Source organism: Python bivittatus, unplaced genomic scaffold (genome assembly GCF_059951505.1).
Source record: "Python bivittatus isolate LINGU-HERP-01145 unplaced genomic scaffold, Pbiv_v1 ctg000330_np1212, whole genome shotgun sequence".
Taxonomy (NCBI): Eukaryota; Metazoa; Chordata; class Lepidosauria; order Squamata; family Pythonidae; genus Python; species Python bivittatus.
The window spans coordinates 32,812,163-32,840,154 of NW_028277058.1; the positions used below are offsets into that span (position 1 = coordinate 32,812,163).

Consider the following 27,992-nt stretch of genomic DNA (forward strand, 5'->3'; position numbering starts at 1 on the left):
CACCTTTCTATCCTTGCAAACTCCTCAATACATTCACTCTTCTTTTACATATTTGTTTTGCAATTTGATTTTTATACACTCTCTCTATATGATCAAATCACCTGAACACACTTTTTGCATACTGATTGTTTTTATATTTGATCCATATTCATTCATTTAGCTCCCATTCTTTCCTGAACTCTTCTTGTGTTACCCTACCCACAGTAAATACTCCATTTCCAGTGCATTCAATTTACTTTTATGTTCCTCCAAGTATAACCAACTTTTACTTTTGTGCAACAAAATGGGCAGAAGCAGAATCTTAAACATAACCATTTCCCCTTCTTTTGCAATAGACCACATTACTTGCAATAAATCACACAAATGACTATATGCTAGTTACTGTCTTTCCTTGCAATAGACCATATACTAGCAAATATCTTCCTACCAGCATTTGCACAGCTTTACATTTCTCAATCTGTTTCCCCAACTTTAGTAAATATTCTATAAGGTCACATATATTCATATTGTTGCTCTGATTTTTCACTATTTATATATAACTTGCAATGCTTTGTTTCCCCTGTCAAACACTACTGATTTGATACATTAATTTTCAGAACCATATAATCAGTTCAACATTCACTACGAATCATTTAGACTCTTAGCCATCACCTACATATACATTCATGTCCACAACCAACACACTTCTAAGTCACCTTAAGCATTTCTTACATACTTATCCAAAGAACTAGGGGAATCTGGGAAGTTTCAAGAAGTCCTTAAATTGTATAAATAAATCACATCGATCAATCACACATTTTTCTCTTACTCCACCTTCAGTATTGAAACATTTGCTAAACATTCCATTTATTCTTTTGTATGCTTTACTTTCATCATATACAATTCTTACCACATTTAGCAACCAACCTTCAGTACCATATGTATCAAAACATTCCATAATGATTCAAGCCTATTCATATCATTCACTTTCATTACATTTATTTATTTATTCAAATTTGTTATAGCCACCCAACTCCAGGAGAGCGAGCAGTGTACAAAACCCCAAAATCCATAAAAACAGATAAAACATAAAGCCACACAGACAGCCCAGACTAAAACAATCTTAAAAGTAGCACAACTCAAACACCCCCCACCTCCACAAATACAATAATACTTTAACCCCATGCCTGGGACCAAAGCCAGGTTTTAAGAGCTTTCCGGAACCCTAGGAGAGAGCGTTCTGTTCTTATCTCTGCAGGGATGCTGTTCCAGAGGGTGGGGGCGGCAACAGAGGGCATGCTTCCTCTGTTCTGCAAGATGACAACATTTAACAGAAGGGACCTGGAGTGCACCCACTCTGCCAGAATGTACCGGGCAGGTAAAAATTATTGGAGACAAGCGGTCCTTCACATATCCAGGCCCTATGCCATACAGAGCTTTATAGGTAATAACCAGCACCCTGAATTGCAATTGGAAGCTGATTGGTAACCAATGCAGCTCACAGAGCAGTGGTGACACATGGGCATACCAAAAGTCACCCATTACTGCTTGCGCTGCTGCATTTTGAAACAGATGTAGCTTCCAGGTGGTGCCAGATGTTGGGATCGCTCTCATACAGCATTCCCAGTGTCACTGAGAGTGGCCCACCCCCAGATTCCCACCATATCTCTCTCTGCCCATCACTATACCAATAATGCCCCCTACCCTCATATCTCCCCCCAGTCCATCGTCCCCCTGGGTTCCTTTGCCCCAGGTCCATCCTGTCTGTATCTCCCACCCCACAATTGAATCTCTATCTACATCAAACATCAAACACCAACCACAAACACAGAAACACCCACTCCCATCGCATCAGCCTCCATCTCCCCACGGTCCTCACCAGCTGTTCTGACCTAGATACACTGCAGTTGTGAAGCACCTAGGCACAAGGGGGCCCTCAGTCAACCCTCTAACATCCCCCCCCAATTCAGACAGGCAATCAATACCAAACCTTCCAACATCGGGGGGGGGCAGAGGGGTCATATGGCAAATCCTTCCAACACTAGGCTTTATTTGGCCTCCAGTCCTCATGGCCAGGCCCTGCTGGTTCGTTGCTCCAGTTATACTGCCCTCTTCAACAGCAGCGCCACCACCACCAGCTGACCTTGGGGCTGCACCAACTAGCCGATCCCTGGTGTCCTTAGTCCTTCCTCCGCTATAGCACTTTGGTCCCAAACTATGGCCTGCCAGCCCAGCCCCATGCAGCCACCATCATTATCCATCGCTCCTCTATCAGTGGGGGCCTGGCAGCTGCACAAATGGTCCAAGAGTAGCTTCAGGGCACCACCTCACTGCAAGGAGCTCCTGGTGTGTTGCAGTTACAAGTGAGTAAACTCAACAAACCATATAAAACGTTCATATTGAACCACCCAATAATCAGAGTCCACCAACAGACAGCATTACAACTATAAGAACAGAAAAGCAACATAAAAAAGAACTACAAGAATTTAAAAAACAACATAAAAAACAGCACAGCCCAACTTCCTTTCTCGCATTTCTACATTTCTTAATGACCTGTTGAAATGCAAAAATCTGGTCTACAGACCCCCTCCATGGCATAAGGTGCACTGTACTTCCCAAATTTTGCTCACTGTACCTTTTCAATCAGAATTCTGCCAAAAACCTTCCCAAACATGCTAACCCCCTGTAGTTTTTGCATTCACTCTTGCTATTTTTGTCTTTGTACTGTAGAGGGGAATGATAATGACACTTTTCCAATTAACAGGCACAGATGCAATCTTTACACACATTAAACAATTCCTATAGCAACTCCATTTATGATGAAGTCAGGAATTGGAAGTGCAGAATTAGCTCTACAATATTCTTCTATTTCAGTAATTTAAATATATATTTTAAACATCAGCAATAACTTAAATGGTGCACTGTATTAATTAATATTCCCAAATGGCAATTCAAATTCTACTTATACCGTATAACAATATATTTAAAAGTATATATTAAAAAAAGACAGTATTCTCTTATTTATGTTGCAAAATTTATTCTAGTAAGGTCACAGCCAAACCTTTTTTGTATTTGTTGTTCTGGAGAAAGTCTCTATATTCTGCTTGGTAATTTCATACTTTTCTCTTTCCATGTTTTGAAGCTCCATCAGTTTTAATTTCTGAAAAACCTGAGTCTGTGGAGAAAGTTAAATGGATAACATTTATTTTTTACTTAATGTACATAACTATGTACCCTGTTAACAGAAGGAAGCCTGAGGTGAAAGATGACTTCACATGAAGTATAAGACAAAACTCAATTGTAAATGCTTATGGCAGTCTTTGCCAATCTGGATGTAATGTTATGTTCAGTGCCTCAAAGAGTTTCCCTTTCTGGACACCTGAATATTGTTCTCTTACAAGTTAAAATAATGGCTTCTTTGTCAGTTCATGTAGAGGCTGTAGTTAAGAGGCTGAGATTCCTGCCTTAGCAAGCTGGGAGATAAAATGGCTTCTGAAAATGAAAACAATCCAGTTATTGAGATTTCTGTAACCTAATCCCTTTTCCATGTCAATAAATCTGGTTAAAGAAACTTCTGTGAAAATCTTGCTTTTGGGTATAATTGGCTGTCAAGACTTAAAACTGATATTCTCTAGAAATTTAGACTACAACATCAGTAATTTGTACCAGCATGGCCATGCTTATTAGGAATTACTGAAGTTATAGACTAACACAGCTGGAGAGCACTCACTGGGGAAGGCTAGTTTAATAAGCAATCCTTATTCAATTCTAATTATATGCTCTGGATAAGTGTATTTCTCCAGTGCATCAGAAGAGACATCAAGTCAATGCAGTATACATGAAAACTGTAATATTGATATGGAAAAAGATGCACATCTTCAATGGTAACATTCAAAAATGTCTTTAGCTGAAGTGAAGACTCTGTATTTTGTAATTATAAAAAGTATTATAATATGATTTACAGTTATAAATAGTATTTCCCTAAAAGTAATTAACTTATTCAAAAATAGTTCATTTCTGTATTAGTGACTTATAGAAACTTCATAGACTTACCCAGCCAGTTTTGAAATTATATCAAGGCTACTTCATTATGGTCATGCTGTCATATTGGCACAATGATGGTTGGATAAATTACTAGTTATATTTTTCATTGGTTTAATTACTGAAGGGCAATTGAAAACATTTCAGAAAAACTTTAAAGAAAATAAGAAGTTTACATTTGATATTGGTATACATGGAAAGAGATGCACAGCAAAATAAAATGAAGAGGAAAGTGTAACTGGCTAGGATGACTTATTACAAACAAAAGGTTTGCTATAACTAAATTATTTCATTATTTTTTGTAGAATCAAAATCTAATTGCACCAGATCATTGAGCTCTATAATTAGAATTTAACAATACACTAAAATCCTTACATTTTTAATTATTTGTTCTTGGCTCTTGGAATCTCTATGAGAAGGGTCTTCTGGTTTTTTGGATTCATTCTAAATAAGAAGAAAGTAATTACTACAGGGAACAATCACTCAAGATATTATAGAACTGTTACCAGATTTTCAAGAACCTCGTGTTTCTCTTCCATTCCTATTTCCACAGAAGAACAAAACATCCAGGATATAACTTTTCTAATGGATTATTGTATATCCCATAATAGGAAGATACTGTATTTAAATTTATAAGTATGTTTGTTTTTTTAAAAAAATAAGGTAAATTGCCCCTGCCTAAGACCTCTCCTGATCTTATGGTGGAGAGAATTTTGTAAGCCAAATAACAAGTCCACAATCCTGGCAATACTCAGTGCTAATACTGTACTTCTTCATGGAATGGTTCATTTACTGGGCTAATAAATAGTCTGAACTAATCTTACAGACCTTTCTAAACTACATACATATTGTTTATTCTTCCAATTTCTTGCTATTTTTACATATAATGCAGAAATATAAATATCTATATTATACAGAAAGATTAAAAAAAGTTGGAAGACCAAGAAAGCCATGGTTGGATAGAATTGAGGAGATCTTACAAAAGAGAGGTGAGAAATCTATTACTACTGAAATTCTCATGTCTGTCTATTTGTAACCTTCAGTTGGGCAAAATGGTGCATCATAGGGCAACAATATTTCAACCAAAAATTTCTCAAATGGGCTCATTTATAGAATGCATCCAAAATCTGAGACTCATTACTCCCTTGGGATTGAAATTTGGCAAAGTTGTGGCTGCTTCAGAGCCACCGTGGTCAGCTGAGGGCACGTGATAATCATTTTCAACGCTCCCAGACAGCTTCCCACAAGCAAAATCAGTGGGGAAGCTGGCAGCAAGTTGCAAGTCCAAGGCCAGCAGGTAGGTGACTGCTGCGGGGTGGGGAGGGAGTGAGAGGGTGTGCAAGAGGTGCAGCGAGGGTCAGGGAGGGTGCGCAGGGGTGCACAAGAGGTGCGGTGCAGGTCAGGGAGGGTGTGAAGAGGTGCCCGAGAGGTGCAGCGAGGGTCAGGGAGGGTGCAGCGCAGGTCAGGGATGGTATGTGAGGGTGCAGGTTGGGGAGGGTGTGGTGCAGGTCAGGGAGGGTGCAGCGCAGGTCAGGGATGGTATGTGAGGGTGCAGGTTGGGGAGGGTGTGGTGCAGGTCAGGGAGGGTGCACAAGGGTGTGGCATGGGTTGGGGAGGGTGTGCAGGGGTGTGCAAGGGAGGGAGCGGAGGAAGGAAGAAACAGGGAGGAAGGAAGGGAAGGAAAGAAAGAAAGAGGAGGGAAGGAGGGAGGGAGGGATTTCCGATGCTTCTTGCCAGCTTCCCACGAGGAAAGTCAATGGGCAAGCCAGCAGGAGGTCAGAAGTCGCTCCCACTCCCACTGCTTTTTTGCCTGCCCATGGTCATTCTGTTTTTCTGTTTAGGTAAGGAAATATCTCTGAAATGTGAACCCAACAGATCATGGGTTGTCAAGTTTAAAGAATAAATTTATGAAACAGAAAATAGACATAGTGGAAGCAAGAATTGTTTGGTGGAACAGAAAGATATGGAAAGTCAGAGTAAATGGCTATCATGAAAACTAGGCTTTTCCTTTCCTTTTTCTTATTTCAAGTCTCCTCCTCCTCCTCCTCCTCCTCCTCCTCCTCCTCCTCCTCCTCCTCCTGCTTTATTATGTCTTACTTCTTTTCCACATTACACTCCTTACTCCAAAAGGGATAACATAATGGGTATGTTACGTACATTTGTAAGAATCAACATAGTGAGTAGCTACTATGCAACAATTATAATCTACCATTGGTTCGTGTAACTGTTTAGAATATCTTCTTCCTGATGATTCCAAAACAAAAGTCCTTTCCTTCTTTGCTTTCAAACACTTTTTCTTTGATTTTGTCTGGGGGCGGGGGGGGGGGAGAGAGAGAGAGAGAGAAAGAGAGAGAGAATATATCAAATTAGCTAAATTTAACAGGATTAAAGATATCCAGAGTAGAATTTTTATTTAAATCTATTATTATCAACCTAAACTAGACCTCAGTACCTCCAAAACATTTAAAGGCAGGTACAAATGTTATAAGAAACATGACACATCCCTGTCAAGTCCTGCAATTCCAAGTTGCTATAATCATTCTGACATGCCCAGATATTTTTTTTCAGTGCTATGTCCGTTGTCTCATACCCATAGCTGAAGCAGCTCAATGCAGCATTTTCACTCTTCTCCCAACTCATTTTCCAGATGTGGCTGATATGGCCATCTGCTCAGTTTCTATTGGCTGTTTTAGGCTGTAGGCATGCCCACTCTGCTTTGGTTGCTGACATTGCCCCCATGCCCATTTTGGCTTTGCTTGTAGAAGAGATCGGATATCTGACTACTGCAGTGTCATCTCCTTGCATAATGGCTGACATTGTGCTTTCTAGTGGGTTTAGTGCACTTTTGAAAGAGCACTAGTACAGCTCAATTTAAATCAGGAAAAAGAGCCAGGAACTGCTAATCTATGTATTGCTGCTTCTGTCACCAGTGAGTGGCTTTATAGATTTTCCATAGCTTTTGCTGACAAGGGGTTTCCCGTGAACATGTTAATGTTCTGATTTTATTAGTATGGTTGGGAGGAATGCCATTTTGCCTACTCCATGAAATCCCTCTGAGTGCTGCCAGCCATTTATGGTGAGACCTGCCACTTCCTTGCAGCACTAGTTAGGAAGGGGCTTGCTTGTTATTGCCTGCCCCCTTCCGCTCCCAAGGAATGTGTATCAATACTTAACTATGTACACAGACACAGGACTTGATACATCTTCCCTCTTTAAAGTTCAAAGTGAATTTTGTGTTTCATTTACTCACTAATTAACAAAATGCCTCCTACTTCTGGCATTGTTTGTGTTTTTAGAGCATCCTCGAGAAAGGAATATATTTCTAATATGCATCTCGCTTCAGTTTTCACTGGCACTTGGGAATCTCCTCTCCTCTTTTTCTCTACCTCTGTGCCTACGTTCCTCTTTTGTTCACTACTCCAATCTTACTAACTTTGTATTCTGGCCTGTTTGCAACTAACATGAAATGGATGTGTGAAGCCCTAGGATAATGAAGTTAGTTATGTGTCTAGCAGCAGACATTTCTTCCTCTCAGTCTCTCAATAGCAATGACAGCAGGGTCTCTCAAAAGACAAAATTGTTGTTGGATAGCAAGGTATGTAGAGTAAAGCCTGATGTGCAGTAAATTAGCCACTTGTATCTTGCACAGAGAGTTTGTCTGACATAACTGATTTATCTAATTTTCTCTGTGATACTAGGCCCAAGACACAACATGGATGCTGTATTTCACTAATGGATCTTCTCAGACCCTACTGTTCCTTATGGTTTTCCAGGTTCAGCCCTTAAAGGCCTCTTTATTTTAAAGATCTTTTTAAAGGATAATTTATTCAGGCATGGCCACTTCCATATTAGAAGAATGAGAATTATCATCTGTGTGCTTTTGTGAAGATATGAAGACTTCTTTCAGTCTGGACCTGGCAACATTGCATCCTCTGGCTTATGGAATCAGTGTCAGATCTGGCTAAGCATAAAATATTCTGTCAAATTATTTAAATCATGTTAATTTTTTTTAAGTACTGGTTTTCCTTACATTATTTTGAAAAACAAAGTCATAATAACATAGAAGAGTTTTCTCTGATGTTATGCCAGTAGCTAATAACTGAACAGGCTTGCTCAAATCACTGATGTCCTTCAGCTTGAATCCTAGGGAATGCAGCAAGTATATAAAGGTTTGAAATGAGTTTTAGCACATACTTTGTCTCATATACTTTACTTTGACATTTGATTCTAAAGTATAAAATGAGGGGAAATCATACTGTTTTGACATACCAGAGAACCCCAAGGACTCCACAACTAAAGCTCTTTATCAACACATTTTATCTGTATATTAATTTTTTTCCATGGCTGCCCCTACCTTATGGAACACCCTCCCCCTGGTGATTCAGCAGGCCGCCACCCTTTTAGCCTTTCAGAAGGCCATCAAGACTTTTTTTTTTAACCAAGGTGCTGGGATAGAACAAAATAGAATAGAAAGAATGGAATGAAGGTAATTGGAGCTTGCTGCGGGACATCGTAAGGGGATGATAAAGGCACAGGGTTTTGGTTTTTGTTTGATCTTTTTATTGTTTCATGGTTATGTTTTATAGTTACTGGTTTTATTGCTGGTATGAGCTGCCCAGAGTTGTTTAAGATAGGCGGCCATAATAATCTTTTAAATAAAATAAATAAATAAATGCAAAGAAAATACATTTCAAGTATAAAAATTACATAAAGGGTCGAATGAGAATTTTTACCATACCTGGGTTTCTATTTTATCAGCAAACTCATTAGAGTCTGAACTATCCGAACTGCAAAAGAAAACAATTATGCTGTTTTAATTTACAGGATTGTGAATGGTAAGATACTAAGATATTCAACTACATAATAAATAAATTGCCTTAAGAGATAACAGAACTGGAAAACATACTATAGCTAATGATTTCTCTTTTCAATATTGACTAGAAATATTTTTGGACCAATCCATTTACCTAGAATCTCCTCTGTCCCCTGTATCATTGACAGAGGCAGCTGGATCATCCTGTTTTACTAGTTCCTCCAATTCCTTCAGGCATTCGTTGTACTAGGAGAGATCACAGTGTTAAAAATGAAAGTCAGCGCCTATTATCATAGAATTCTGTCTGAAAGTACTGTTCCTCTGTATTACCTTGCTCTTCTTTTCGTTACACAAGTCCAATAATGAATCACAGAAATTGTATCCTATGGACTCCAAATCTTTTGTACTGAAGTGGGTAGCATGATTATTGCCTATAATACAAAAGGGAAGCCTCACTGGAAAAAATAACTGCCAGCAATAATTTTATGTGCTCTAGAGAATATAAGAAAACTGAATTCTGAATACTATTCCACAAATTGATCAAATAAAAATTATATGAAAATATTCTTATACATTTTATAAATCACTGATGATGCTTGAATTTGGAAAGGAGCGTTATTATTTCATGCTTCCAAACTGTACTGAATACAGAAACTGTCCTTGAAGGATTAGTAATAATCTGAAAGTGCTACAATGCAGGAGATGTTACTGAATGCATTAATGATTAATTCTGGAGTAATATTACTTGTCTTACCCAATTTAGAGCCACAGAAGGTTACTTCCAAGGTATAGCTGTTGCTGATGCCCATCTTCCACATAACTACTCGACCTGTTCCTTCTTTGCCTTTCTGCATTTTAAAACTGCAATCTTGGAATGAGAACTGAATGGGAAAAGAAATGAAATAAAGTTTTGCAATTCCTGTTAAAGAGACAGATTACTCATTACAGAGCAGATATGCAGCCATGATTTAACACAACCTCCTCAGATAATGCTGTCTCCTCAATATGCAAGCTAAAATATGAAGCTATCAATTGATGTGGTTCCTTTGCATAGTTCACATCATTTCTGGAAGGAAAAAGAGAAATATATGATGCGACACTCTGCTGACTATAGAAAGAACTGGCTGACTGTAAAGCATAAACAATAATGTGAATAGCAGCACATCCACAATAAAGTGCTTTCAGGATATGGCAGAAAATAGTGTACAGTTGCAGTGGTTATTGTTTCCTATGAACTAAAATCCCACTGCATTTGCAAAAACCTGTGCAAATTCCTAGAAGTAGATCTTTGAAGCTGTTGTTAGTATAGAGGTGAACAGCCTAAAGTCCAGCTCAAAGGCTTGGGCACAGCCCATCTACATTGTTCAAAAGTTGCTGCTACAATAAAAAGTTATTAAGTACCAGGACTATATTGTGCTTAATTAAAGTTTAAATACATTTTTCTCCTCGTCCTACTTTTTCTATGCAACCGCCCAGTACAGTACACCCAAAGGCTAAGAATTACCCCAAACCAGAAAAAGGTTGTGCACTCATATCCTAATAGAATTAATCATTATCACAATATATCTGACATATACTTTTAAAATATTTATTAGATTGAAGGACAGACGGATTATGATTTTTGGACCATTACAACATTAAGTTAACATGCAACTGGACTCCAGTTCTCATTAACTATCTGAGATATGATATTAAAAGTTGGCTTACTTTATCTGGACAATTTTTGCTCATAATGAAAGGAAAAATGCGCTGGAGTAAGCATGCCCTTTCATCTTGTTCTTTTTTTTCACAGCCATACATGAAGACATTTTCTTTCCTGCTATGACCATGAAGGTCACAGTATAGAAGAACATTTCGCTCTTCCATTATTCTGTTACAAGAGACAAAATCACATATGAGCAGCTTTGGTTACTGAAACTTAGATACCCTGGTTGGGTTTTTGGGTTATGTGAGGAATTGTGGGTATCATTTCATGATAGTTTACATTTTAAGTTATCGTACATTATATGAGGGCGTGACAGTCACTAATACTGATCCAGTCTGAATAGAAGCTTTTTCACTGAGTACACTGGAGGTTCAGTTTCTTCTCCTTGTCACATCTCCCTTCATTTTGGGAGATCCTAAATATATGGGATTAAAATGCTCTCTCCATGGCAGCTTAATTTTTTAAAAATTAAATCATATATGTGAGCTTCATCATTATATGCAGCCTAATTTTTTAAAAAATCATATACAGTATATGAGCTTCATCAGTACCTGTTCCTCTTTTTTCTTCTCTAAAAATTGGTCTTTTCATTCCATATATCAGTTACAAAAAATAACAGTGTAACAACAAAAATTAAAGTATACAAAAATTAGTAATGTCTGAACTAAAAATAAATAAAGTGGAACAGCTTGGATAACTCATGCATTCATTAAAAATGAACTAATATTGAACACAGAATAAGTATATTAAACAGATAGGAGCGATTGTGTTACCTTTTTACCTTTTGATCATGCTGCGGGTATACCAGATAGAAGGGAAAGATTCCTTAAGATCTGATTTATAATTGCGATTCAAGTCCTTGCCGGCTAAAGAACAGCGATAATTGCCCACAATCACACCATCTGGATTCAACATTGGCACCACCTTAAAAACAAAAGTGTCTCGGAGCAATTGGGCATTATCTGAATCCCCTAGAAGGTAATCCAGAAAGCCCTTCATCATCCAGGAACTGTTTGTTTCACCAGGGTGCACCCTTGCTGTCAAAATAACTGCTGACTTGCATTTTTCCTTACTGAAATCTTGCAAAGGGTTGGTAATAGTTAAAACATAGACAATATTCCTAGCCAGAGAATGACATAATATACGGATTTTGCAGAACTTGGACCGCCTTGGGTCTCTGGCAATGGCTGACAAGTAGTCTTGCAGGTTGCTGTAAGTGTATGGATAGCAGTGAGCAAAATAGCAAGTGTCCCTGTCATGTGGAAACTGGAAAGTCCATGTCAAGGAAAAATATTGGTGCCCATCATGGCTGAGATTGTTTTTGTAATACTTGATCTGATCTCCTGTCCTTTGCCACCCCACCTTGTGGATCTTTGCTTCTGCTTCTGAATACAATAATGGGCGCATACCACGATTGTACAAGCTTGTTGGCTTGGTGAAGTTGACAATGGTGAAACGGTAAGGCATTCCTGCTTGGGTGTTGGTAACCTGGAAGTAGTACCATTGGGTGTGCTTATTTGTGTAGAGATCAGTACGCAGTGTCAACTGGTATTCAAAATCATTACTAGCAAGGAAAAGGAGAGAAATGTTTTTTTAATATAAATTATACATAGGATATCAAACTACCATTGTGTAACTTACACATATTTGACCATTCATATTTCCTTCATGACTGTTAATAACAAATATTTTCTTAAAGCCAAATCTATTTGAGATTTCATGCGCAGGCCCCATTGCTAATTACGTATACCAACGTTGTATGGAACTTTTAATATTTAAAAGTGAACACCAACATTTATAGTGAGTTACAATCAAATTGAGTGGTATTGAGGGTGATGAGCTGGAGAGGTCCAAACTTCATTCTGGCACAAAATTCATTGAGTAATCTGAGACCCATTGCAATGAATCAGCCTAATCTACTTCACAGAGTTATCAGGATAAATGGGAAAAGAAAATTCATATCTGCTGCCTTGAACTTATTAGAAGTAAAACCGGCTATAAATATAAAATAATACATAAATAAGTGTACTAAATGTGTTTCCCAGGAAGGGCATTTTTAACTTGAGTACGTAACAGATGTCTAGAAACGGTTTTAACATTTTCTTAGGATTTGGATACTTGTGGTAATCCAGAGCAGACATTATTTTAACATTGTACTTGAAAAATAACAACTTTTAATTTGGTACCCTCCAAATTTGTTGGGACTACATATCTAGAATTCCTAGCCAGAGCACAGAGGATGAACATCAATTTACTGAAAGCAAAAATAAAGAAATAAAACCCACATTTAAAACATCCAGGTGAATGTCTGAAATTCATGAGTAGCATCAGCCCTGACCTGCTCAGTCTTCACCTGTAGTTCAATCTCCAAGGTCCCTTCCACATGCAAGGGACTGCTCAATCTGAGATCTGGACCACTTGGAAACTGAACCACTTATCTCCACAATTAGTCTGTTTGGCTCTTGTTTTAGAGGAAATGCTATAATGTCAGTCTCATAATGCTCCTCCGGAAAAGTGGGTAGGATAGCTTCCCAGTGACAGAAATTCCTACCTCATACCACCACCCAACTCTGGGATTCTCTCTTCCCTCCAGAAACCAAAGTGCCATGGTGCCTTGACTTCTCCTGTCCTTCACTACTGAAGGGAGGAATAACTTTGTCATTCCTTTGTTTTTTTTCTTGTGAAAAGCTAATGTAGTGAGGTGAACAGCAAGGGCAAAGCATCTGTTGCTCCCAGTTTTTGACATGCCCAACTGGCTGGCTGGAGCTCTAGAGCATCAGTAGATGTGAGTGAACAATGAGGTAAATGCCAAGTGCTACAGGGGAATTGAAAAAGATGATTGAAGGAGTGAGGTTGACAGCTATGTGGAAGAAACTATGCATGCATGTGTAAGTTCCTCTTCCTTTCCCATGCCCTGACAAGCTACAGTGGAAGGTTTTCTTACTTTATTGTGCGAAGGTAACAGCTCATAAGTGTGAACACTCAGATCCCAGTAGTGTACAAATTGTATACAAGTACTTTGTGTTATTCTTGGGCCCAATGTTAGCTGCATTACCAGTTCAAAATTGGTTATAAATTCAAATGATATTCACTCCTTCCTCTAAGATGCAAAGTATGTCAAGTATATATATTCCCTCCCCTGCTGTAGGTAGGGATATTTCTAGGAGAAAGCATGGAAGATGGATAAATCTAGCTCCTTTTCTTTTAGCATCCTACAAAGTTTTTTGGTAACCAGGAGCAGCATTTCTGCCAATCATAGTTAATTGTACTTGAGAAAACAACATTTTTTTCCTGACAACTAGCTATTTGTCTTTGTCTCATAAAGCATATACATAGTCCAATTGGCAGCCACTACCAAAGGAACTGACAGCTTAATAGCTCAATAGATATACTGTTGCAGAAGAAAAAAATAATTTTTAAACAAAGATGCTCATCATAAAGCTTAAATTAACCAAATACAATTTAAAAATGGCTTTGGGTCTTCTTTTTTGAGAACCCATATCTTTTCGTAACCTTCTGTCATTTCATGATGGAATCTGTAAATTTAAAATGCAGTAGATCACTTACTTGAAAAATGAGCATTTGTCTAAAACGAATAACAATACTGTATGACCTACATACAGGAGGCTGGGTGAGTTCAGTGTGTTGAATCTTTCAAACAAATTCAAGTGAATTACTTCTAGGTGCTAATGAAAGTGGAAAATAAGTAATAAGCAATGAAGTTGAGGCTGTCAGTACCCAGAAGGCCACTACATTTTTGGTAACTAGATTCTTTCCTGCTGTGATCTGAGTGAAGGGAAAGACAAGAAGAATGACTGACTTCTCCCACTACCAAATTTGCAACGACTCTAAACCACTACTGGTCTTCATGGTCAGGGATGGAAAGTATAGGAGTTGGGTAGGCATAGTAAGATTTGGGTTGAGACGGGCCAGGAGACATTTGTGGAAGAAAACTGAATGGGCAGTTGTAAGTGCAGAGAAGGTGGGGCCAATGAAGAAAAGTGAAAGAGTGGATGCAGAAAGGAGTGGAGTATGGAGAGTAGACTGTGGAGGTGGAGAAAAGGAAGAAAGAACAAGGTAGGGAAACTGGTTGTAAAAGAACATTAGAAGCAAGAAGGATAGAATGATGGCATGCAGCACAGAGTGTCTGAAGAGAGAGTTATACAGATGAACAAGATTCAGATGGACAATCCTTTGTTTGAAACTAAAGAAAGTCAACAAAGGTGGCAGAGACAGTGTAAACTGGATGAGTGACATAAAGAAATCAGTGGAAGCAGCAGTTTCCTTCATCACTGCCAGTGTCAGAGAAGAAAGGAGGTTGCTGGTGTTATTAGTGGAGAAACAGTTGGACTCTTTAGCGAGGCAGTTTGTGAACTGCTGCTGCCACCACTGCCAGCATTTTACTGCACAGCAGCTGACTCCCAAAGCTCTTCCAACTCTTCTTAGAATCTGGCATGTGTAATTGTCACTGGCAACCCCTTGGCTTCCTCCAGGAAGACATCCAGTAACAGGAGTTACGGTAGTCAAGGAATTAGGTGGGCAGTTCCCTGTACTCCAGAACTGGAAGCAAGAATGGAGAAGTGGATTAGAATTGACTTTACAGGTCACTCAAAATCTAAGGTAGTGGATTTGTTTGTTGGGAGGAGAAAGTACAGAATTGAAGAGGGTTTGCTGACTGAACTGTTTGTGGTGGACTAGACTGGGGAAATGCTGATGTTATGAGGGGCAATAGTAGACTGTTTTCCAATTTACAATGATAATCCTGGGGAACCCTACTTTTACTTAAGTAAGAACAATGTCTATGAGTTGGGGGAAGTTAGGGGGCTGTAATGGGTTGTAAGCTGGTGTGTAGAAGAGTCAACTGATGTGTAAGCTGGTAAGTATAAGCTGTGTACTGACCGTGCTGTATCAGTTACTAGATGAGCACAGTGCAGTTGAAAGAGGGAACAACTGGGGTGTCTGTCATTCCCATGAACTGTTGGGAGAGTGAATGTAGAAGAAAGAAGGGGGGAAAGAGGAGGGTGTAGCATAGCAGTTGTAATGGCAGAAGACATGGCAGGAGAGGAGAACAACCTGTTTCTGAGAGAATTCAGTAAATCTTAAACTCCAGCTGATCCTATCAAATGTCAAGTCTCTCTGTAATAAAACTATCCTCATCTGTGAATTGATCTTGAGTGAGATAGCAGACCTGATGATCACCAAAAACTAAATGGGTGAGGAGGGGATTTCACTTTTTAGAAATGTGACCATCTGGCTTTCAGGTGTTGCATCAGCTGTGATCTCAAGGTAGGGGAGATGGAGTGGGATTGTCATCCAGGAGGTTTTACTCATAATCATTCATATCCTGGTCACCTCATGGCTGGATTACTGCAATGCACTCTGTGCAGGGCTGCTCTTAAAGACCACTTGGAAGCTTCAGCTAGTGCAACATGCAGCAGCTCATGTAATTATGGATGTACTGAAGTTCACCCCTATAACACTACTACGACAGGAACTGCACTGGCTGCCAGTTGACTTCCAGGTGCAATTCAAAAGGTGCTCGGTGTCACCTTTAAAACCCTACATGGCTCAGGGTCTGAATATCTCTGTGTCTATCTTGTCTGAATTGATTATTTTCTTTATTTAGAAGATTTGTATGGCCACCCGTCTTAAACAACCCTGGGCAGCTCACAAAAGCATTAGAACAATAAAAAAACAGAAAAAAGAAGAAAAAAGAAGAAAAAAGAAGAAGAAATTGAGAGTCCTGGAGGAGCAAAAATAAATATTCCCTTACACAAAACATTCCCCCAAGGGGCGCTCCACCCTCCCCCAAAGATTGGGGAAAAAACCAAGTTTTAAGAGCTCATTTGAATGAAGTCAGGATAGGGGCCTAACGGATCTTTGGGGATACTGTCCCAAAGGGCAGTTGCTGCAACAGGGAAGGCCTGTTTTGTGGATCATATCTCAGAGGACTCTTTTGATTGATGGGACACAAAACATGCCATTTCTGTCCAATCATACAATATGAACAGAAATTACAGTCCTTCAGCTAGCCAGGCCCTATGCCATGAAGGGCTTTATAGATGATAACCAGCATCTCAAGCTACCACAAATGTAACTGTAGTAAATGATTTTTGTTTGCAATCTTCTGATCTTAATTTAGAAGCCACTCAGAGCCTTTGGAAATGGAACAATGTATAAATTGAGGTAATATATACATAAATCCTGTACTTAGGCAGTATGTTATATTACCACTGAAGAAAATATGAAGTACAAATATATTAATAATGAATATTTCCCTGCAAAATAGAGATTCGAATTTGCATCTCATTTCATGCTCTCTAAATCATTATTCAAGATCTGCCAAGAATTAGCTTAATACCAGAGAAAATAGAATATTTTGCAGATTAAAAGGAAAATGGGCAGCGACTTACATTTTGACCACCTTTTGGAGATTTCCACTTTCAAATCGTGCTTCAAAGATCAAAGTATTATCCCAGTCATCCCATGATTGAGGTAGCACCTGCTTTGAAGGGAAATGTCCCCCTATTCGAGAATACCTAAAGCTGGTGTCCTTATTGGCTGGTGGGAGGAACAAACTATAGTTAATTCTCAGATACAAATTACTGTTAGAAAAACATTTTGTTATTAGATTTTTTTTTCTGAAGCAAGATATAATTTTCAAATAAATTGTGCTAAATTATATCTTCCTAGCTCTCAGTCTTCAGGAATATTATTAAAATCTCAATAGGAACATTTCAAAAATATCCCAAGAGAGTATATGCAAAACTCTCTCATCATAACTGATTTACATGTACAGGAACTAAAATGGCTTTAACTGTCTTTTGAAGCAATCCTCTCTCCCCTCAACATCTTCTGGATGTGTAGCCCAACTTCCACGCTTCTCAGAAATGGTATATTCTCTGGAGAATTCTGGAACTGAAGTATATACTTCTAGAAGGCACCCTAGTTGTAGAAAACTGTTATAAAGCATTAACCAGTTCACAGAATGCTTGATGACCCAAGCTGGCTCCAATATTTATTCTCCTTTTAACTTCTGCACACATTTCTGGAATTTAAAGTACAATGAAAGATTTCATATTACATTATCATGGTTAAAAAAACAACAACAACTTAGTACCTGAAGGTGCTCAAGGCCATTGTGGTATACACAATAAAATCTAAGCCATTCTGTAAATCTAAATTATTACGTTATAAAACAAGACTTCCAATAATAAACAAACAAACTGAAACTAAAAAGAAAAAAATGATTCATAAATGAGCTAAATGAAAGTGGCAACGGAACCTCATTTCTGCAAAAACAAAAAGGAACTTAAAATTCCATATCCTTCAATACAAAATATTTACCAAAAAAAAAAAAATTATACAGCAATTCATGCAGAGAAAGTGGTTTGATTGAAAAATGTTGGAATGTTTTTAAAGCTAATTATTTTTATTTAGCATGTCCTTAAATCTAAGTGCAATACAGGCAGAGCAGCAAAATATAACACAATGTAAGGTAGTATCAGCAATAAAGCAATATACTTATCAATATAAAACATCTTCTAGTACCAGCACAATGGTAATATAATGCTGTTTGGAATAATGACAAAGAAAGTCTTCCAAATTAATAAAAGTCCTGCAAAAACAAGTCTTTCAAGAGATTGGGCTCTAGATGTAATTCAAGGGGGAGATCATTATGAAGAGTAGGAGCTAGACAGGAAAAGCTGTGGAAACATTTCACTGCATTCAGTTGAAAATGTAATTTTCCTATTCAGGTCAAGTGCTTAAAAATAAAATACTTGAATGATTAAAGCAGAATCTGGCTGTTTATTAAACTGATTAGCATCCCTTGCCATGATTTCCTAAGGCATATCTTCACCACTACTCTTTTATTCCCTCATTTCTCAAAAGTCTAAAAAGTGAAAATCATTGCCGTGAAGCAACAAAAATCATGACAGAAAGGTAAATATAGCCAAGATACATATATCAGAGAGCAATGCCCTGGTGATGCTTGAAAATAGGAAGGAAGGAAGGAAGGAAGGAAGGAAGGAAGGAAGGAAGGAAGGAAGGAAGGAGGGAGGGAGGGAGGGAAGGAGGGAAGGAAGGAAGGAAGGAAGGAAGGAAGGAAGGAAGGAAGGAAGGAAGGAAGGAAGGAAGGAAGGAAGGAAGGAAGGAAGGAAGGAAGGAAGGAAGGAAGGAAGGAAGGAAGGAGATAACATGGTATGAATTACCTTCAAAAACACTGATACTATTATTTGGCAATAAAAACCTTTTAAAACTTAATAGTTTGTTACAAGGACATTAGTTACAAACAGGATAACCAAAGAAAATAACAAATTGTGGCAGACAAAAAATTAATTTATTAAAACTGATACACTTCAAAGGAATTGTGGGATGGGTTAAAAAACAGGCTTTTGAAAATGCTGTGAATGGTATATTTAATATTACAGAGATTATGCTGCTAAAATTTACGGTTTTGTCTTTACTAAACTGGAGTTCTAGAGCTTTTTCTGTCTTTTGTATTAAAATTTGCATGCAGAATTTTATTTTAATATTACTTTGTATAATAAAGTTGTAAGTAATTATGCTTAAGATATATGTGTGTTCACAATAAAATCTGGTCAGACCTTCATCTGCTAAATACACAATAGCACCTTCCCCTGGATCTGGACACGGAGGCTCGATCTCTAAACCTGTGGGATTGTATAGAGGCTCTGGGTGAGAGGGAATCCATTCTGGAAAAGAAAAAGAAAGAAAAGAAATGAGCTTTAAAATGATGCATTAAAAAACAAAAAGAAAAATCTATTTAAAGGTTCAAGAGGCAGGATACTTCTATCCCTGCTTATTAGTAGGTGAATTAACTTTCTACTAGTTTTTAAAAATGAAAAAAAACATACTGATGACCCTTCGTTTTATCTTTTCAAAAACATAAAGTAGAAGTAATAACTACACCAGAAAGTTGATCAATTTTGCTCCATGGTGATACTCTTAGCATTATTCATAACCCAAGCATAAGCCTTTAACACTGAAATCTGTACAGTAGCCTGCTATTATATCATAAATCTCTTCTGTGGCAGATAATCACTAGATTCGTAACATATACTGTACCTGGGATCCAAAGAACCAGTATTGTATAGTTCTGTGACTACCAAGCTTCTTGTTTACACTTTTTGTTATGGTTTCATGTTATTATTTTAATCTGTATTTTATAAGAAGCTTTAATATATTTTCATCAATCATTTTAATCTGTTTTAATTATATTCTATTTCAGAGTTTTTAATGGAAATCTGTAGAAATTCTTAAAGCAATCACAACAAAATATAGTAATCCTACATTGAAACTGTTGTGTAAAATTTCATATATGTGTAAATTTTGCTGTTGTTATATTTGCTGTTTTTCCTTTTCTTTCCTTTTTAAATTTTTTTGTTATGTTTTATTAAATAAATGCACTTTTTAAATAAACAAATATCCAAGAACTGTGTTTTTACTCTGTGCTGCAAAAATGGGAATATACTTTGTAAACTGAGCAACAGAACATTACTGAGCAGTTATGACAAAATTCTAAGTTAGGTAAGATTCTTTCTTATATTGTTTATCTAGTTATCCAGCATCATCAATATTGGTACTTTATGATGAATAGGAAGCCAATGTTCCTATAAAAACAATTATAGGAACAGGTGATGAGTTCCCTGTTATCTGTTTTCTTTGTATCAGTAGAATACTCTACCATGCCATGTGAGCCCCTAAATTGAGTGTCTTCATTCCAATAAAAATATTTTAACATAAAAACATATATACATTCTTCCTGTCTTATATGTAGGGATTACCATAGTTGGTCAGTTCTATAACTTACCTTCAAGTTATTCAAATTTATTTTAAATAGCAGAAGACGGCTTTTGCCGGAAGGTGTCATCACAGGAACTCAAGACTTTATTTATAAGAAAAAAATCTGCACAATTCTTTTTGCTAAGGTCCAATACAACCTGGAGCAGACAGAAGTTTCCTCCAAGCCCACTTCCTACTGAGTAGATGGAAACTTCCATATTGTTTTATTAGCAGCAGTATGGAAGTGGTTTGCCAATACTTTCTTCAAGGTAGTTTTTTTTTTTTTAATCTATCTAATCTACTGTACAGTCCAGAAATTTCCTGGTGGTCTCGATCAAAGTACTAAACAGATCCCAGCCCTACTTAGCTTCTCAAGATCAGCCATCAAGGTTGGCTAAAAGCTGTCATCTGCTCTGGAATTTGGCTTATAATTGAAACAAAAATGAATGGAGGTTCACAAAAGCAGACAAGCCTTTTGAGATGACAAGCATGATCTTTTATTTCAGGGTGTTAAATTAAATTTGATTTTTCCCACTTGCTGTATCTGAAATTAAATTAAAAGTAGATACTGAAAACATAGTATTTACATCTCCTACTTTACCAAGGCCAATTCTCTTTGCAGGAGTAAACAAGAAAGATTGCTGCCTGAGATAGTAAGGCTAAAACCATGGTACTACATTCTATCTCCCCTAGTGTCTCTACTTCTCTCAGTCCCCTTTGGAGCAAATGCTTCACTCTTGAGAAAGTTCTCTGATCAAGGCAATGTGGGTTGGTGGCCACAGAAAATGCTTGTGTCATCATGAAGTCTCTGCTGTTACCTATTGCAATGCTTCATCCCAATCCACAAGTTTAACTTTAATGTTTCAGACTGTCATTGTAATTAATTCAAACTAATGTCAAACTGATGAAATCATAGTGCTATAACACATTCATGAATATATCCTTGGATTATCCAAATAGGCATAATTGCAAACCTATCCTCATCCAACCAGCCCAGAACTGTAACTGAGGATGGGATTACAACTCTGAAAGGAAAAGGGACACAATTTTTGAAAATTTTTAGACCTGATGTTGTTGAATAGTCTTAGTTGTTAAAAATAAAGGTTATTTCCTTTAATATTTCAAATCCCCTATATTGAAGTTTTGCATTTGTTTACATTTAAATTTGAAGGATGAATTAACTGCATCAATGCAAAGTAATGAATCAAGAAAAATTATTTAAGTGGCTGCAGCAAAGTTATAAAGTGCTTTACTGTGGAAATTATAAACATAATATTTCTTTGTGATCTATCAAGAAAAGTGTCACATTAGAAAAGGTTATAATATTACTTACCAATATGCTTAATTTTTTCTCTGATAACTTCATACTGATGGGGCCAGCGTACTAAGTGTAGATCTCCCACAGGAGACAGGCCATATAAATCTCGTGGTTCACGAAGTCGTGGCACCCATTTTCCAGAGTTATATTCCAATAAAATCTGTGTGGTCCGTGGCAAAAGTTGATCACAAAAAGAATCTGTAAGAAAAATGTGTGCATGTATTGATCACTGATCAATTTTCATCTTTACGCCTCAATGCCCTTCCCTCTGCAAAGATGGATGGTAGATTTAACAAGATACCCCTTTTGCACAGACAATATCCTTTTGCCTTTGATGAAATTGAAACTTTATAACATGTTTTCCTAAAGTGTAGATTTTTCAAGGAATTGTGTTCCCAACTAACCCAATCCTTAATAGATAGACTGCCTGGTCAATCTGACCAAGGGAATTTAGAATTCTTCCTAAAAAATAAGTACCCTGAAATCACTTATGCAATTGTTAAATGCTATAAACCTCCTCTACATTCAAATCCAACAACAGTAAGTTATTCACTAAGATGCTGTTGCAGATTGCATTTCATTTTTATGATCTACTCTTGGACAGCAATAAATTGTTCATTTGTTAGTTCTAAGAGTTTTTTGCTCAGACTAATTTATTGGATACAACCAAAAAGAATCCTGTCATCTCTATATCCTATATATAGATATTATTTATGACTGTAGGATATAGCAAGCTTTGCAGAAGTAGCAAATTAGTCCAGAATGGCAACAAAAACTGTGCAACAAAGCAAATACAGAATTTGACTTTGAATTAAGGGAATCTGCAGGATTTGTGGAAAGATTGTAGACATTTATACAGTATCATCTAGTTTGTTGTGGGTATATATGAAGGAATCCATAGTTTGGTGGGAATTGCACAGTGGCAATGGAAAGTCAGAGATGACTGGATTGCAACATTCTGAATGAGTGCAACCAGGGGAAAAATATTCTGCTAGGTAACACGAATAAATGAGTGGGAACAAGATGACTGAATGCAGAATGTTTGAACCATTGTTTGGGCCCTTCAAAGACCCAAAGAAAACAAGAATAGTGACTGTTGTTCTGAATGTGGAACAGACCATTTTTTGGTAGTATCAAGAGGAGCTTGGGAAAAATGGATCTGAAAGAAAAGGAAAGAAGTGAAAGAAGCTAAAGTGAAGTGGAACTACAGGAAGAAAAGATGTAAGTATGAAAAACTATTAGAATATAGATGAATCTCCCAACAGAATGAATGAAAGTGGACCTAAGAGGATGTGAAAAGTGAAAACAGAGTGAAAAAAAATTGTTACAGAGTGCCACATAGGAGTGTGGAGTTATTCTTCCAATGAGAACTATGAAAAAGGAAGCCTAGTAGAATGATGAAATAAAAGAGGCATATGGCAGAATGATTAGTGGATGACAGAAACACATTTACATAGTGTATCGAGAAAAAAACAATTGCAAAGAATGCAGCAAAAGAGAACAAGAAATAGTTAAAATGAAGGGGCACAGAAAATTTAGAGCTCTTCTGATGGAAATTAAAATAAAATGGAAGTGTGGGAAGAGAAGGCTAAGTTAGGTACCTCTACCAGAGTGAATGGAATTGAAAGTGATGAAATTGAAATGATGGAATGTTGGAAAGAGTATTGTAGAGATTGTATGGGAATGACAATGTTATGCTGAAAAATGGAATTGAAAAAAATGCCATAAATGTTAGTATTCAACAACAACTGATGAAAAAGAAATTGGAAATGCTGTGAGAACGTTGAAAACTGGTAAAGTTACAATTACAATTGAAGGCATGTTAAACTATGGCTGGCTTGCATATTGAGTATGCATATGGAATATCTATGGGAATTGCATATGAGTACCTATGAGAATTGTTTAATGTGGGTAAAGACTGAATCTGCACCAGATGATTGGAAGCATGCCATCATTGTTACTCTATACAAAGGGAAAGGTAGCAGGGGTGAATGTAAAAACTACAGGGAGATTAATTTGTTAAGTATGCTCAGGAAGGCATTTGGCAGAATTCTAACTGAAAGAGCATAAGAGGTGACAATGGTCATGTTTTGGAAGTGCGTGGCTTTATGCTGGGCAAGGGGTCTGCAGGGCAGTTTTTTATTTTTCAGCAAGTCACTGAGAAATGTAGCAATATGAGAAAGGAAATTAACTGCACATGTGTTTACTTAGATAAAAGTATATGGTCATAATAGGCTTAAATTATGGAATGTTTTGCATCACCATGGATTTAAAGGTAGCTGCTGAATGCAGCGAGTATGATATATGATGTGACAGTTTTGAATGTATTTATGAATAAATATAGAAGGAATGCTTCTGGTGACATCAGAGGTGTATTGGTTGGGACTGTGAATATATGTGTACCTCTGAACACAGATGATGCTGTGTTATTGGCTGAGAACCCAAATGATATGCAGGGAATGTCAGACAGGTTGTATGATATAACAAGATGTGTAAATCTGAAAATTAACATATCAAAGACTACTGTCATTATGTTTGACAGAAAAATGTAGTGAATGATTCCAAATTATACATAAATGGCTAAAACTAGATGAAATAGATGAACATCAAAAGAATGTTTGATAAAGGTAGGAAAACAGATGGGAAGTTTGAAGATATGTGCATGTTGGCAGAAAGCAAGACTTATGTGTTCAAATCTATTCAGAAGGCACTATGCCAACCCTTTGCTGTGCTACAGCTACATGGCAATTCATCTTTAATATTACCTATTTGCACTCAGCTCACAAGAAATAGAATTATTCAGACCTGTGAAAAATGCACACTGTTCAAGATCTTCTGTTACATATGGGATAAAGGGATCCTCATCCTAAAATACAAATAAAATAAAATAGAAAATGTTATTCTTTCTTGCAAATTGAAAATCAATAATATCTAATTAAATAAAAGTAACCATTAATAGAGAATTCATGTTTAATTTTTAAGTCTGCAGAACAAAACTAAAAAAAAAAAAGAGTGGGTGAAAAGGAAAATAGTTCCTGGACTTTGGAATATATAATAATGTTACATATAATAATACTCAAAATTATTACATATTATAGTATGTTATATTACATATAAATAGTAATATGTAATAATATCCTGAACTACCAGGATGACCTGTCCTACAACATTAGATAGGGTAGGCATGCTCCAGTCCCTTCCCTTAAATGTTGCCATCTGATGGGATACACCTTTTCCATGGTATATTATATTTATTATTTATTTATCATATTTATGTAGCCACCCATCTCATACAAGGTGACTCTGGGTGGTGTACAACAATTAAAAAAATAAATACATAAAAACAACTACATATAAAAAACTATAAAAACACACAAAGCAGGAGGGGACAAATTTAATAAGGGAGCCATCGTAAAATCTTCCCGGTCCCCTGGGAGCCCCAGGCCTGATCACATAACCAGGTCTTGAGGGACTTATGGAATGTTAAGAGGGATGGAGCTAATCTCACTTCCGGGGGGAGAAGATTCTACAAGGTGGGCGCCACAGCAGAGAAGGCCTGCCTCCTGGGACCTGCCAAATGTAATTCTCTAGCAGATGGGATCCACAGCATGCCTTCTCTGCCAGATCTGATGGGACAGGCAGATGTAATCAGGGAGAGGCGGTCCCTCAGGTAACCCAGCCCCATGCCATGAAGGGCTTTAAAGGTCAAAACCAGCACCTTGAATTGGACCCAGAAGCAAACTGGCAACCAGTGCAGCTCGCAATGCAGAGGTGTAACATGTATCACTCTAGGGGCACACATAACTGCCCACGCCGCTGCATTTTGCACCAGTTGAAGCTTCCAGATACTCTTCAAGGGCAGCCCCATGTAGAGTGCATTACAGAAATCCAAACTGGAGGTGACCAGGGCATGAATGACAGTGATTAGGTCCCTCTGATCTAGGAATGGGCACGACTGGTGCATAACAAGAAGCTGTGCAAAGGCCCTCCTAGCCACAACTGCCACCTGCTATTCAAGCAGGAGTCATGAGTCCGGGACGACCCCCAGATTGCGCACAGGGTCTGTCTCAGGCAGTGCAACCCCATTGAGTACCAAAGATGACATAACTATAGCACCAGATGGCCCCAGAACCCACAGCCACTCAGTCTTGCCAGGATTCAGTTGAAGCCTGTTGTTCCCCATCCAGACCCTCACAGCCCCCAGACACCGGGATAAGACATTCACAGCATCACTTAATTTGCCAGGGGCAGTGATGTATAATTGGGTATCATCAGCATACCAATGATACCTCACCCCATGGCAACGGATGAGCTCACCCAGCGGCCTCATGTAGATGTTAAATAGGAGGGGGAGAGCACTGAACTCTGTGGCACCCCACATAACAGGGGCCGAGGGCAGGATCTCTCCTCCCCAGCCACCACTGACTGGAATAGGCCCTGGAGGAAGGAGGTGAACCAGCACAACACAGTGCCACCCACCCTCAATCCTCTGAGCCAATCCAGAAGGATACCATGGTTGATGGTATTGAAAGCCACTGAGAGGTCAAGTAGGGCAAGGATGGATGCACAACCCCCATCCCGCCCTTGCCAGAGATCATCCAAAAACCCAACCAATGCTGCTTTCGTCCCATACCCAGGCCTGAATCCTGACTGAAAGGGATCTAGATAATTTGCTTCATCCAAGGTCCTCTGAAGCTGTTGCACAACCACCTTCTTAATCACCTTCCCCAAAAAGGGGAGGTTAGATACTGGATGAAAATTGTCCAGTATAGTAGGATTTAGCAATGGCCTCTTGAGGAGGGGACAAACCAAGGCCTCCTTAAGAGGTGAGGGAACAACCACCTCACTCAAAGATGCATTAACCATCGCTGGAATCCACTCGTATGACACCCCCCGGGCTGCTTTCACAAGCCAGGAGGGGCATGGATCTAAAGAGCAGGTGGCTGAGCTCACAGCTCCAAGGACCCTGTCCACTGATTGCTGCAACCCTTTGGAAAAGTCTCCCTTTTGAGATTCAGAGGGCCCCCACCCTATTAGCCTTCTGGAGGCTGTGAAGACTTGATTCTTCACCCAAGCATTGGGCTAGGATGGAAGTGAGACCAGCAAATCTAAATGTAAATGTAGAGCTGGTGGGATGTTGCGGTATATACATTTGTTGTGGGGCTCTGTTGGTCATATTTATTCTGTTTTTATTGAATGTCATTGTGAGCTGCCTAGGATTATCACGCATAAGGTAGCCATATGAGTCTCCTAAATGAATAAATAAATACAGGTTAATCCCAATGTACTTTTAGTAAAGAGCACAGCAGGGATTGTTGGAGATCAAAGCAGAGAACAATACTTAAGACAAACAATTCATACCTTTTAGTTGTATACAACAGACTACAACACCTATCACTGTAGTCTAAACATCTGAAGGAGAGGTGGGAACTGTAATTCAATACATCTGACATTATTTGGTACAGCAAGATTACTATGAATTAAGGTTTTTGCATCTGAAGTACTATATTTGAGACCTTCTACACCAAGCAGAATTTGCCCATCAGGTACAAACAGGCTGAGAGGGCATGTTGTGGCTACCTCCTTAATGTTAGGGGGTTCAAGGTCTGGAGGCAGGCCTTCTCAGTCCCAGCTCCTTCACCCTGCAACATCTTACCACTTGAGCTGAAGAAGGCTATTGACATTAGGACCTACTGATGGGGCTATAAAGATGATCCTTTTTGTATAGCATTTGGGACACAGGACTCCAAACAATTACCCAGGTCTAGTCTCATAAGGAATGGCTGAGGTATATTTTTTAAAGTTTTTATTTTAATTCTTGAATCATTGCTTTATTATTTCATTGTTTCTAGTAGATCATGAGCTGCCTTCAGTCTTAGATAGAGGCAGCATAAAAATGATGGTAATAAAGAAGTAAATATGTATAGATCTTATTTTCTACTAAAGCTATTAAGCACAAGGAAATATGTTAACTATTCAAGGAAAAATATCCTGTGTCTGGATATGTGACATTTGGATAGGAGAATTAATGCAAATATTCTTTAATAGTTTCCATGAAATACATTTCTGTAAAAGGCGATAAATTATAGGGATTAGCAGGTTTGGTTTTTATAAACTGCACAATTATTTTTTTTTAAATTGGATGTAAAATAAATGTAATGTGGTAAAAGTACCACACAGATAATGCAACAAAGTTCATAGTGTATAATTTAAATAATTGGTATAGTATCTACTGCCTATGCAAATACAATTTAAATGTATATGAGGAAATATACAAATAGGAAATCTATATTCCCTTTAACAAATAAAGAGACTACATAGGTCCTCAG

At 38.0% G+C, this 27,992-nt stretch overlaps 1 protein-coding gene across 1 annotated transcript in view; it reads right to left on the reverse strand.

Moving 5' to 3' along the window:
* Nucleotides 1-27,992, reverse strand: part of AGBL3 (AGBL carboxypeptidase 3) — a 40,738-nt gene that overhangs the window by 9,206 nt on the left and 3,540 nt on the right. Inside the window, exons 3-15 of the mRNA XM_088141931.1 lie at nucleotides 24,469-24,529; nucleotides 21,679-21,861; nucleotides 19,148-19,255; nucleotides 16,952-17,099; nucleotides 11,320-12,102; nucleotides 10,541-10,703; nucleotides 9,588-9,714; nucleotides 9,164-9,264; nucleotides 8,988-9,079; nucleotides 8,759-8,807; nucleotides 6,230-6,328; nucleotides 4,396-4,464; nucleotides 3,041-3,154 (exon numbers count right to left, since the gene is read on the reverse strand). Coding sequence (XP_087998057.1) covers nucleotides 3,041-3,154; nucleotides 4,396-4,464; nucleotides 6,230-6,328; nucleotides 8,759-8,807; nucleotides 8,988-9,079; nucleotides 9,164-9,264; nucleotides 9,588-9,714; nucleotides 10,541-10,703; nucleotides 11,320-12,102; nucleotides 16,952-17,099; nucleotides 19,148-19,255; nucleotides 21,679-21,861; nucleotides 24,469-24,529 — 2,097 coding nt within the window. The remainder of the gene's footprint in view (nucleotides 1-3,040; nucleotides 3,155-4,395; nucleotides 4,465-6,229; nucleotides 6,329-8,758; nucleotides 8,808-8,987; nucleotides 9,080-9,163; nucleotides 9,265-9,587; nucleotides 9,715-10,540; nucleotides 10,704-11,319; nucleotides 12,103-16,951; nucleotides 17,100-19,147; nucleotides 19,256-21,678; nucleotides 21,862-24,468; nucleotides 24,530-27,992) is intronic.